Raw genomic sequence first — 13,457 nt, 5'->3', positions numbered from 1 at the left:
TCCTTCTGAGGAGTGGCTGGTGGATTTGAACCGCTAGCCTTCTGGTTAGCAGTCAAGTGCCTTAGGCACTACGCTACCAGAGCTCCCTACATTGTATTAGCTATTACAAATAATCTAGAGATAATTTAAAGTACATGGGAAAATATTTGTTAAGATATATGCAAATGCAACTCCATTTTATATAAGGGACTTGAGCATCTGCTGATTTTGGTATTCAAGGAGGGTCCTGGAACCAACTATCCATGGAAACCAAGGAATGACTGTAACTGTTTAAGTGTGAGATTATACAGTACATTAAAATAGCTTTTATTGTTAGGAAATAACTGCTCCTTATTTTCTTTAATGCACATAGCTAAAAGTACATTGATAAAAATTTTATGAATAGGAACAAAAGGTTTGGTTTTGTTTCTCCAAAGAGCAAGTAATAAGTATCTGATGACACTCACATATGAAATGTTTATCATACCCAAAGCCTGGGAATCATGGTATAAAAATTGAAGAGAAAAATCAATGTCGTCAGGGTCTCTGATCAGATTATATTTCCCAGGGAGACTCTTGCTCTGTTTCCATTGCATCCATTTCTGATGCTACGTTACTCTAAAACCTGCCTGCTCATCATGATGAGACAGTCTGCCCATCCCTTCTACACCCCTAATTTTGGTTTAGTCAGACACTTGGGCAATGGAAAACAGTGAATAACACACATTTATGCTTAGCCTTCAAATAATTAGGCATTAGATACACTTGTAATCAAAGCAATTACACTTGTGGGCATCAATTTTTCAGAGATCTAAACATTAAGAAAGTCAGGGTCCATGCTGCTCTCCTCTTGCTTATCAATGACAAGCTGGAATAATGGGCACATAAAGGTATTTTTGCTCTCAAATGATCCTCTGAACATTTGACTGAGAAGAGATGTCCCTTTAATTAACCCCACTATTTGTCTTGATCTCATCATTTTCTGACTCCTGGGAGATTGGAATCCTATGTTTATTCACTCTCTCTCCATCATCTTCAATCTCTCTCTTTCCTGTGGCTCTATGTCCTCATTTTCAAACATGCATAGCTCCTTTCTATCACAAATTACCCTTCTTTGATTCCATTGCTGTCTTCAGCAGCCATTCTGCTTTATCTTTGACATACTTTCTCCATTTCCTAACCACCCCTGCCCTTCATAATGTTTTTCTTTCACACTGGCTTCTAGTCCAGCTTCCCCTCCCGCCACACAAACCATTTCTTGATGTTAACAATTATCTCTTTTTTAAATCCTTTCCCTTATTCTGTTTTATCTGTATACCAATTTCCTCTCTAAAGTCTTCTTGATATATTTTTGTCCATTGCCTTCTATTTCTGATGCCTTTTTCTCACTTTTTATCTGTTGGTTGCGTTTTTGATTCTTCTACTTTCAAACTGTGAACATTATCCAGAGTACAGTTATTGTTTCTTTGATCTTTTGCCCTATCTAGACCAAGGGTGTTTAAGCTGGGATTCTGTCTGAGATACTTAAGAAGTTGCTACTGCTGGTCAGGAATCAGTTGGAAGGGTGGGCAATAGGTGCCTTTCTGCCATTTCTAGAAGAAAAATTCTGCATTTACCTATTTTCTTTGTTCTATATCACTTCTTTTGGATCACTTATTTGTGTTTTTCCATGTAATTAAATTTACATCAAAGGCATAAAACCTAGGCTTCATTTCTTGTTTCACTACTATCTATATGACTTTGGACAAACGTTTCAAAGCATTAGAGTTTCTTGCATTCAAGACTTTGCTATTTCCTCTGTCTGAAATACTTGTCCTTCTTTATTCCTCAGAATCTTCTTAATTGCTACTGATGTTCTGTTTCTGTCCAGGAAATCTTCTCTGAATCCCAAACCTGGGTTAGGTGTTTTTCTGATGGGCTACCATAGCACTATCTGTCTGTACCTAGCACCCTAGTATAGGGCTTGGCTTGTAGTAGGTTTGAAAATCCAACCAGCAATGATAGTTATATATTCCAGCAAGTACATCATGATATTGCTGTTTTCAAGCAAAGAAAAATGAAAAAGGAATGTGTTGATGTGATACCTCATTCTGATGAAACTGCTTTTCCCACCTGCATGCTTTCTGAGTAACCCCGACATCTACACTCATGCCCTTCTTAATCCTGTTCACAACACCTTCACTATTTGCTTTTATTGGAAAAGTTATTTTGTATTTCCACTTTGATTTTTCTTGTCTAAAAATAGGAAGGCTCTGTCTAAAACTCTCTCTAAAGACCAAGAAAAAGTTCAAAGTACTAAAAAGCATGTTATTTTCTACCTTGTGTCATGTAATCATTTGTGACAAAATTATAACATCTCATTATTTTGGTTTAATTTCAACAACTTTAACACCTTCTAATAGTAAATTAGGATATTAAATCTCCAAAGAGTGTAAGGCCATATCTCAGCAGTTGAAAGAAAGAGCATTGGTGGCTGACAAACAGGTTATAACTGATTCTTAAATAATGTATTACTTCAAGTATTTGCATAAAAATCTCTTCATAAATGCAACAAAAAGTCCTAAATTTAAATAAAAGAAAAGAGTTATTTAATGGCCACAGATACTCTGCAGACACAGCCTTAGAGAAATTCCAAATTGCTGGCATACAAAAGCTAGACAGAATAAATAGTCTAATCCCATCTTTAATCTTAAACTTTAGTATCACCTTAATATCTCAGTAACCTTCAGCATAAAGGTCATAACTTCAAAAAGGAAAATTAAATTGCAATTCAATTATTTTTATTCACTTTTAAGTCATATTTTCAAACATCAAATTAATATAATTTAGACTCAATGAGTTTTTTTTACGTCATTGCTCCAAATCTGAAAACTTTAATTTTCACCATGAAGTTTCCTTGGATTAGTGATATAAAAAGGAAAAGCCCTAAAGGAAAAGCAAAAATGATAAAACTGTCAAAATTAAATTCCTGTACAGTGAAATGACCTTGTTTCAAAATCTACTTACTTTAGGGAGTACTTAGCAGATGGAAAGGAGCTCTGGTGAAGGAGTGGTTAAAGCATTCAGCTCCAAACCAAATGGTCAGCGGTTCAAACCTACTAGCCATTCCATGGGAGAAAGATGAGGCAGTCTTCTTCCATAAAGATTTACAGCCTTGGAAACCCTATAGAGCAGAGTAGAACTGCATTATAGAGTCATTATGAGTTGGGATAGACTTAATGGCAGTCGGTTTGTTTGTTTGTTTTTAGCAAATAGGACTTCAAAGAGATAGTCCTGGCAGAAATGCTATAGTAAGAACTCAAGTATCACATGAGTGGCTGATTAGATGACTTTTAAAATTCAACTTTAAAGAGTCCGTGATTTAAGTCATGAATCAATTTAAAGCAGTCTATCTGCTGAGTAAGTTCCTCATATTTCTTATAACAATAGCAATATTTATAAAAAGAAAAGTCTGACAGCCAAGAGGGGAAATGGTACTTACGAGTATTGTGTCAGCAGATCCAAATCATTATGCATGTTGATGGGATACGCTTCACTGAGTTCAAACAGCTTCTCTAGGGCCTCATAAATGAAAATGATGCAAATGAGGGAAGCAAAAGCTTCTTCAGTAAACCGGGTGATATAGCAGACAAGAGAGCTTGCATCAGTGGCCACAAGTATGATACACAGGGTTGCAGTCCAAAGTCCAATACTAGCCCTTAAAGATAGGTAGGACAACCCATATTCTCTATGAGGAGGAAAAGGAAAGAACAGAGGAGAGAAAGATCATTTAATGGCATGCCACCAATTTAAGAAAAAAAAAAAAAAACCTAATTCAGGAAGTAAAAGTAAAAAAGCTTCAGATTTCATGAGCCACTGAACTCAAGACTTTGTCTAAAGGGAACATCTGGGGGGTGGTTCTCAGTGCTTAGAACTGAATACAATGTTTATAAATATTATATCACAATATGCACAAATCTTTTACTTTTCCTCTATTTCCATGGAGAGACAAAAATGTCAAAATGAATCAAACTGGACAGTTCCTCCTCTCCAAGCAGACCTCCAAATGCGATGTCAGGAGAGTGTAAACACAGTAGGGAAATAGAAAGGGGCTAAGGGCCAAGAGTATATAACACTTACTTGCAAAACTTAAACAAAATCTTTTCAAACACCAAAACTGGTCCTGTACTGCCTAATATGGTAAGAGGCTGTCCACCAAAGAGAGAATAGGCTATCCCGGTCATGGATGCTCCAAAGAGAGATTCGATTGCACTCTGTGTAGAGATATAAATGGTTCCATTATCTAAGCTGTACAGGCAGCCATTATAACTAGGGAAAAAAGGTTTAATATGCATGACTATATACTTTCTCCTTCACCATGAAAAGCCTAGCAACCTTTAGCAGGGCATGGAGTAGGAGGATGAGAAAAGGAGCGAGAAATAGGCAGAAAATTAATAGTAGAGAATGAGGATGTGTCCTCTCCACCTTCCTTATCTCACTTTTCTGTTTCTTATTCAAAGTTAGGACACGTTCAGGATAAGTGTCTGGACAGAAGCATGGCCTGGATATAAGGGCAATAGCTGGTAGAGAGATGAGAATCCTGTGTAATACTGAAAATAATCTGTTCTGAGATATTCTGCTCTCAGATTGCCAGTTTCATTAGCTATCCAGGAAATTCATATGAAGTTTATCTGACAGACCATATACCCAATCTCTCATCATAACAGAATCCAAAATTAAATGTTCACTTATGTAACTATGAATCTCAAAAGGGATTAAGTTTCAAAGTTCAGAGAAAAGCATAATACATACTATACGACCTTCGGTTGCTTCTCCCAACAGTCCTCCAAACGTGATGACTGGAGACATACATGCGCAGTACAGAAACAGAAAAGACGCTAAGCACTGCAGGCTGAGAGCATCTCTGAAGTCACTCCAGAAGTAGGGAGCTTTTCTTTTGATATCTAAAATAAGGCCCCCAAAAATCCTAAGATTGGGGGAAAAACGCAATCGTGAAACCCAAATATAAAAGGCACATAAATCAAAATGCTCATTTGTTTTGTTGCCAGGTCACAGAGTATGTTTTCCATCAGAAGAGGTGAGACCTACATTAGCTTGTTACAGTGCATGACCATGATCGACAGGAACAGCTTTGTACCACTGTGTTACTTCAATTCCTAACAAAATATTGCATCAATAACCAAAATATCCAGGTCTCTCAAATAAGGTTCAGAGCTGTTCGTCAATCAAAATTCAAATAGTGAGATTCAAGTATTACTCAACTCTCTGTGACATTTCTATTATCAACCTAGTCCTCCAAAACTCAAGCCGACCATCCTCAACTATTGGCAGTGTTTTTCAATTGTTTACATTCCATTTAGCACTGCAAAAAGGGGGTGTGGGTAAACTGACTTTTGTATACTTCAACAGTCAACATGACCCTACAGAGAAAAAGCAGTGTTCAACCATGGTTCCAGCTACCTACTCTCTCTGGCAAAAAAAAAAAAAAAAAAAAAAAAAAAAAAATCTCACCTGATACTGTACCAGGCAGACATGTGTATGGCTTTGTTGGGTAACAGCAATACTTAGTATAGACAGGTTACAGAGTTGTTTTGATTTTTAGGGGAACTTATAATAACAAACCAAGATAAATGTAATTTTGATCCACTATTCTTTAAACATGGGAGGTCTGGTAGCATAGTGCCTAAGGTACTTGACTGCTAACCAGAAGGCTGGCGGTTCAAACCCACCAACCACTGCTCGGAAGGAAGGTTGGGCAATCCTACTTCCGTAGTGATACTGCCTCGGAAACCCAAGGAGGGGTCGCTATGAGTCGGGGCCAACTCGATGGCAAATAACAACAACAACAACATTCTTTAAACATATCCCAAAGTCTATCATTTGCAAGATAATAATGGCCTTCAAAAACTCCATCCAGTATTCAAACTCATAAGCAACCCTATAGGACAGAATAGAACTACCCTATAGGATTTCCAGTGGGAGCTCTGGTAGCGTAGTGCCTAAGGTATTTGACTGCTAACCAGAAGGCTGGCAGTTCAAACCCAGCAGCCACTCCTCGGAAGGAAGGTTGGGCAATCTACTTCCATAGTGATACTGCCTCAGAAACCCCCCAAGGAGGGGTCACTATGAGTCAGGTCCAACTCGACGGCACATAACAATAACAACAACAGCATAGGGTTTCCAAGGCTGTCATCTTTATGGAAACAGACTGCCACATCTTTCTCTCTCAGAGCAGCTAGTAGGTTTGAACTGCTGACCTTTCAGTTAGCAGCTGAGTGCTTAACCACTGCACCACCAGGGCTTCTTAATAATGGCCTTACTTGATATAAATTCATTTATTCCAAATATATCTAAAAACCACATGGTAACATCTGAAAGAAGATTTTTTTTTTTTTTGGAAAAGATGCAACATTAACATGAATAAGACTATGATTAAATTTACTCATGGAGGTTATTGCCAATATGATGAATATACTTGGATTATGTAAAAATACTAAACTTTTGTTATTTTAATCATTTGGAATCACATAAAAATGATTGCTTTCTTGAGAAAGAAATTTCGGCTGGCCTTGAAAATGTACACATTCAGAATAATTGAAAATTTTGCTGTTACTTGCCTGACTTGACTTGGACATAATATAAACCACTGCCATTGAGTCAACTGTAACTCCTAACAACCCTGTAGGACAGAGTAGAACTGACTTATAGGGTTTCTGAGGCTGTAAATCTTTATGGAAGACTGCCTCATCTTTCTACCATGGAGCAACTTACAGGTTTAAATGGCTGACCTTTTGGTTAGCGGTTGAATGCTGTAACCACTACATCACCAGAGGTCCTTAGACATAGCATTAACATATCAATAACTATCTTACTATAATGTAAAGGAGCTCAGGTGGTACAGTGGTTAAGGCATTAGGTTGATGGTTCAAACCCACTAGCTACTCCATGGAAAAAAGATGAGACAGCCTGCTTCCATAAAAACTACAGCCTTGGAAACCCAATGGAGGTTGTTATGAGTAGGAACTGACTAGATGGCAGTAAGTTTTTTTATTTTATTTATTATGACACCAGCAACCAATCACTGTTTTCCTAGTGGTCGCTTCCAGTAGAGGGATGTGGAGTAGGAGAGAGTTAAGATAAATGAAATCTTAATTGAAAAAAAAAAGGGACATTTAAAAATTTAAAATGCAGAAAAGCTTGTGGAGAACTTGTAAAATTCCCATACACATGAAGATTACCTTAGGTTCCTCAATCTATTTTCATTTAAAACAAATATATATATATATATATATATATATATATATATGCTTATTTTTTATTTGAGGAATTGCTTGTGAATGGCTTGTTTATTTGTTGAAGTCACAATTCAAGAGTTATTATTTATTCATTTTTTTCTTTATACCCCACCTAATCCCCAAAACGATTTGAGATGGTTACAAACTATTTGTTAGTAATTAATATTTAGAGTTTGATAATTCTTTATATTAGACCACTGCATCCTAATTAATTACTTATTAGAACATACATTAGTTTGAGTAGCTGTTATATTACTGTGTAATAAATGTGCTTTTAGCAGAAAGAATCTAAATCCAGAAGTGGGAGTTCATTACAGAGAACAGTGCAAGAGCAGCCCAGATGTACACCAGCAACTCCAGGAGAGCAGATGAGTAATGGATACTTCAAGTCATGTCAGCAACAGAATCTGTGGAAGAACTCTGGAGAAGCAAAGAGACTGGATGTTGGTGACCTGGGAGGATTTAGGAAGCAGAAAGGAAAAGTAAACTTTGGAAAAAATAAAAAAGCTATGTGGCACAGTTAACACCTGAGAAAGAGAGAGAGAGAACCACTTAAAACAGACAGCATTTGAAAATATGAAAGCAAACAGATTAAGTAATAAAGCTTCCAGTGGAAGGAAAAGGAAAAATAAAATTATTTGAACCATCTCAAATTAGGTATTGAGCCTGAGGAAGACATTAAAGGACATTTCCTCAGGGACAAAACATAGGTAGGGAAAGAGCACAGGAGAATTAAAATGCACAGAGTTGTCAGGAACTGGAAAGTCAGCTTAGAGGACAAAAATGCAAACAGAATGGAAAACAGCCTTGAGGGGGATGGAGCATCAATCCTGCAAGCCTTTGCAATTGCCTTCAATTATAATGGAGGCTGTACACACATAGTCCCTGAAGAGAGACCCACACAAGGGTTTCTGATTTTCTGCTCACACATTGCTTGTAGAGAGATAAGCTGTCAAAAAAGCCATAAAGAACCACTTTAAGAAATAAATTGAAGCTTTCATCTCTTTGAAGGTGTGTGATTAGAAAAATCATATAGTTCTTCCAAATCACAGCTGCATATTAATAAAAAAAAAAGCATTATATATATTCCTATTTGTATTTAATGAGATAGGAGCTACAAGACTGAGTTGTTGGGATTTATGTTTATTTCCACCTTGCACTTCCAAGTTTTCAACAGGCTTTTTCAGAAGGGTCAAGTGATAGTTCCCTTATTCATTCCAACAATTTGTGAATGCATTTTATACACAGTAAAATGAATGACAACTATATTTTTCACAAATAATGCACTCACATAAACAATGTGCAAATGCATATAAAATGCACAGCACACACAGGAAACTAACACACGAGGGGTTATATGGTTTACAAGAGCTGCATAACATGTGCGTAATTTGTGTAAAAATATGGTGGTAAGATAAAATGTAATGGTGTATCCACAACTCTGGTTTAACAATAGTGATAATCATTATTAACTCCAGAGCAATCGAATCAATTTACATTTTCACTCTCAAAGAGTAGATATTGAAAACACAAGATAAATTAGATATCAAAACAGCAATTGCTGAGAGATAAGACCAATAAGTCATTTGTTCTTTAAAGTCCCTTCAAAGTGTTTTTCACTAACCTTCCTGTTCGCTGGAGTTCAGGTCCACTATGTCCTCCATGGGGCTCTGCTTCCCCATGAGCTGCTGTTCCGTTTGGTACAGCAGGAATCTTCCTTTTCTCCTGTGGGAAGTTTGTTAAATTTCAAGTGCTAATTATAAATAACAAAAGCAATTTCTTCTTCTTAAGGCAATACTCAGAGTGGTTATTATTATTTTTTTTTTTTACTTATTTGCTGCATGAGGAGTTCTGGTAGCATAGTGACTAAGGCATCTGACTACTAACCAGAAGGTTGGTGGTTCAAAACCACTAGCCACTCTGTAGAAGCAAGACTGGGCAATCTACTTCCATAAAGATTTACTGCCTCGGAAACCCAATAGGGGTCGCTATGAGTCGGAATCGATTTGAGGCAATGGATTAAAAAAAAAAAAATTTGCTGTATGACCTCTGGGAAGTTATTTAGCTTCCGAAAGTTTCACTTCCCTTCTCCATTTACTTGGGGGGTAATAATGGTACCTATCACATAGTATGCAATAGGCTTTTTTTTTTTAATCACATAGGTTGAGAATTAAATGAAATGATGAACATTCATTAATTTTTCAACTAATATTTATTGGGTGTCTAATATACATTCATTGTTATGGATGTTGGAGATAAAAAGGTAAGCAAAAAGCATTTTATTAGTGGAGAGAAACAATAAACTTATTATATCTAATAGAGATAGGACCATGAAGGAAAAAAAAATAATAAGGCAAGGGGACACAGAGAGAATATGGTGGGGTAAGGTAGTATAAGAAGGTTTAGTTATGGTGGTGTTATAGTTAAACTGTTTTAAGATGAGACACTTAACAGGATTGTTGTATGCTAATAAAGATGATATGAAACAGAACAAAAGGATTGATGACATAGGTATAAAGAAGTAGGATCTAGTTTACAAGTAGAAGGTTACTTCAGATCATCAGTAGTAATACATGGGAAGGCAGAGTGTGTGAGGGCAGATGCCAACATTGGAACACTTCAAATTTCCCAGGGGAATTAGGAAGCAAGCCAACATCTGAAAGTGAGGGTCATGAAGGACATGCTGAAGGCTTGAGAGAAGAGGTGTGAAACAGTCATCTACAGAGAATGATTAGACTAAAGAAGTATATGAGCTCTTGTGGTGTAGCGCCTAAGGCATATAGTTGCCTTGGAGTACAGCCCACTTGAGGATGTGGTCATGAATTTAAGTGAGAGAAGTCAGTGTGGTTATATGTTTTCCTTCAGCCACATTCAGCTGTGTCAATGCAGGTACAGAGTGAAGAGGTGAATTTACACAGGGCTGTGGTTTTGACAAGCAAATACAAGGAATGAAAGAGGAGCAAAGAGGTTGAGGGTATAAATAAGGTATGATAATAAAGACAGACACAAAGTTCTTAAATGAAAATTTTCAGTTTTCCCTTGAGATGACAGAATATCCTCTTAGGAAAAATTATTTAAGATGTTGTGATTTATTCATTCAGAAGACTGAAAACCATAGGAAAGATCCTATGGAGAAAATATTTTTTGAATATGAAGTCTTGGTGTTCAATATGTTTTAATTCATTTTACTCGATCTAATAAAGGAAAACACAATTTTATAATATATTGTTTAATTACAGCATTAAAAAAACAAAAATCACTGTCATCAAGTCAATTCTGACTCACAGCAACCACTCCTTGGGTTTCCAGGGCAGTAACTCTACAGTTTGCCCAGTCTTCCTTCCAAGGAGTTGCTGGTGGGTTTGAACCGCCAACCTTCTGGTCAGCAGTCAAATGCCTTAGGCACTACGCCACCAGAGCTTCCAGTTACATCTTTTGAAATATTAATATTGTAAGGAAGTGTAGAGCATATCTCTAATTCAAACTCATTATAAAGAACTATGTTGTCTAACATGGTGGTGCTGTTAGGTGCCGTTGAGTCTTCTCCAAGTTATAGCAATCCTATGTACAACAGAACGAAACACTGCTCAGTTATGCATCATCTTCACCATCCTTGCTATACATTTTTCCAGTAATATATCAGACCATGTTTCACAGTTATTCATAAGGTTTTCACTGGCCAATTCTTTGAGCAGTGGATGCCCCCTTCCTTCTTCCAAGTCTGTCTTAGTCTGGAAGCTGTGCTGGAACCTGTCCACCATGGGTGACCCTGCTGGTATTTGAAATACCAGTATTGTAACCTCCAGTCTCAGCAACATGCAAGCCACCAAAGTAGGGCAAACTGACAAACCAGTGGCTGTCTAACATGGTAGCTACTAACCACATGTTGCTAAATAAATTTAAAATTTTAAATTAATCTCATTAATTAAAATTAGAAATTCAGTTGCTCAGTTGCACTAGCTACATTTCAAGAACTCAATAGTGGCATTGACATTGTTGCACAAAGTTATATTGGACAGCTTTGATACAAACACTAGTACAGAGAGGCTAAGGCATTTGTTCAAGGCCATACAAATAGTAGCTGACCCAGATGTCTTGATTTTTAATCCAGTGTTACTTTTACTATATTGCCTCTCAAAATCTAGAATCCAATAATTCCCATTTAAAAGGGTCTCATAAAAATGCTATTAGAAAAATATACCCACTGCCATCAAGTTGGATCTGACTCATAGCAACCCCTCCCTGGGTTTCTGAGGTGGTATCACTATGAAAGTAGATTGCCCAATCTTCCTTCTGAGGAGTGGCTGGTGGGTTTGAACCTCCTGCCTTCTGGTTAGCAGTCAAATGCCTTAGGCACTATGCCACCAGAGCTCCTAAGAAAAATATAGAGTTACCACTCTTCAATTTGACCCCAAAACATCATTCCTCAAAGACAAGGTATTTTAAAAAAATGCTTGACTTCAAATGCATTGCATGTTAATAACATTAATAGTATTACTAAATTAGTTCTGAATTTACAAATCCCCTGAAATCAGTCCTAAAATAGAATGTCATTTTATTCCAGAATACCAAAGAGCACAATAAGGAAAAGATTTGGAAATTAAAAAAAATTGTTTAAATACTTGGCTTCAGTTTTAATGTTTGAGGAATTAATTGGTATTAACAGTGACTTTTAAAGTCTCACTCTTTATGTATTAATTTTTAACTGAATTTTTCTAAGAACCCCTAATTATTTTTTTTCTTATTATCTTGCGTAGCATTATATTACCTTTTCTAATATAAGTATAAAGCTATATACAAGTACAGAAATGAGACAATCTACAACCCATAAAATATGTCATTAAGCAAGTGCTTTTCTTTTTGTTGAAGATTAACTGGAAATGTCTGGCTTTAGTTATAGAATCATAGAACGGTAATTGTTGAGAAAAGGAATAAAAATACTCTTTAATAATTATGAAATCCCTCCTGAATAAAAATGTAGAAAAGATACATCAGTGTATTTTCTTTGTGTTGATAATGGACTGGAGAAGACCTTTTTAAGTACTCATGGTTGAGTGATACACCTGCTCATTTGCCCTTCTCTGGCTAACCAGAAAACCTTCTAAGGCCAGTGCTCGGTCAGCTAAGCCATCTGCCACTTCAGCTGAGGAAGTAGTGTCAGAATAGGCTAAACTCCACAGGGGCAAGGGTCAAAGGCAAAGCTGAGTAAATGACAACAGGAGGGCTGTGGGGGACAGAATCAGTAGGAATAGTGGTGTTGATATAAAGAGTGGATTTGATAAACATCTGGCCATCACATTCACAAAAATCTTGCTTACATGTTGGAGACCAAGAAAAAGAACCCCAAAAGAACATGATTGCAAGACACATGTTCTAATTACAGTTAAGAGATGGCAAGGCCTCTCTTGTGGTTAAAAGTTTGCTTTAAGAGATGACTGTTAAATGCCTAATTGGCAAAACATCAAGTATTAAAAATAGATGTTATTCCAATAGTCCATGTTTTTATCTTATCGGGATGTTTCATACCTTGTGTCCCTGTGCCCTAGTAAACATTTACCGTTTTACACTCCTTATTCCTGAGGAGACTTTTGTGATTGTTTTAATGACCACCTGTTGTCCTTGAGCACGCAGAGGAGTAAAACTTTAACTCTGTAGAGAATAAGCTGATGGTATGAATTCCAAGACTAATGATGTGATCATATACAAGCATATAAATAAAGTAGTACAAGGGCATGAGGCATCACTCTCACAGAATATGCAGGGTGTCTGCCTGGCCCCCATTTCTCTTAAATAAAAAAAGAAAACCATGTCGCTTCATTTCATAACCTGTGCAGTTTTGCTGGATGCAGCACTTACAGTAAGAAAATGACCTCAAACAACAGCAACAGCCTTTATTTCTATCTTTCTGGAATGTAGATTAATAAACTACACAACAGATTTTTTTTTTAAATTTTATTTTAATTTGGGTGAAGATTTACAGAGTAAATTCACATTTCATACAGCAGTTCACATAATATACTTTGTCTCATGTCATTGACCAAAATTTACAATGCAACAGCTCCCCATGCACTTCCTCCCCATAGTTACCTCTTCCCAGTGTCCATCCCTCCATACTCTTCTGTGCCCTGAGCTGTCTCCCTGTGTATAAGCAGCCCTTCCTTCTCCCATGATTGTTCTCTCCAG

At 36.8% G+C, this 13,457-nt stretch overlaps 1 protein-coding gene across 1 annotated transcript in view; it reads right to left on the bottom strand.

The window, feature by feature from the left end:
• Positions 1 to 13,457, bottom strand: part of SLC4A10 (solute carrier family 4 member 10) — a 374,905-nt gene that overhangs the window by 105,462 nt on the left and 255,986 nt on the right. The window contains exons 12-15 of the mRNA XM_042781073.1: positions 8,899 to 8,999; positions 4,771 to 4,945; positions 4,099 to 4,232; positions 3,461 to 3,706 (exon numbers count right to left, since the gene is read on the bottom strand). Coding sequence (XP_042637007.1) covers positions 3,461 to 3,706; positions 4,099 to 4,232; positions 4,771 to 4,945; positions 8,899 to 8,999 — 656 coding nt within the window. The remainder of the gene's footprint in view (positions 1 to 3,460; positions 3,707 to 4,098; positions 4,233 to 4,770; positions 4,946 to 8,898; positions 9,000 to 13,457) is intronic.

This window comes from Orycteropus afer, unplaced genomic scaffold, assembly GCF_000298275.1.
Source record: "Orycteropus afer afer isolate SDZICR_OR568_19922 unplaced genomic scaffold, OryAfe1.0 scaffold00084, whole genome shotgun sequence".
NCBI classification, from domain to species: Eukaryota; Metazoa; Chordata; class Mammalia; order Tubulidentata; family Orycteropodidae; genus Orycteropus; species Orycteropus afer.
This window is presented reverse-complemented; position numbering and strand designations above follow the sequence as displayed.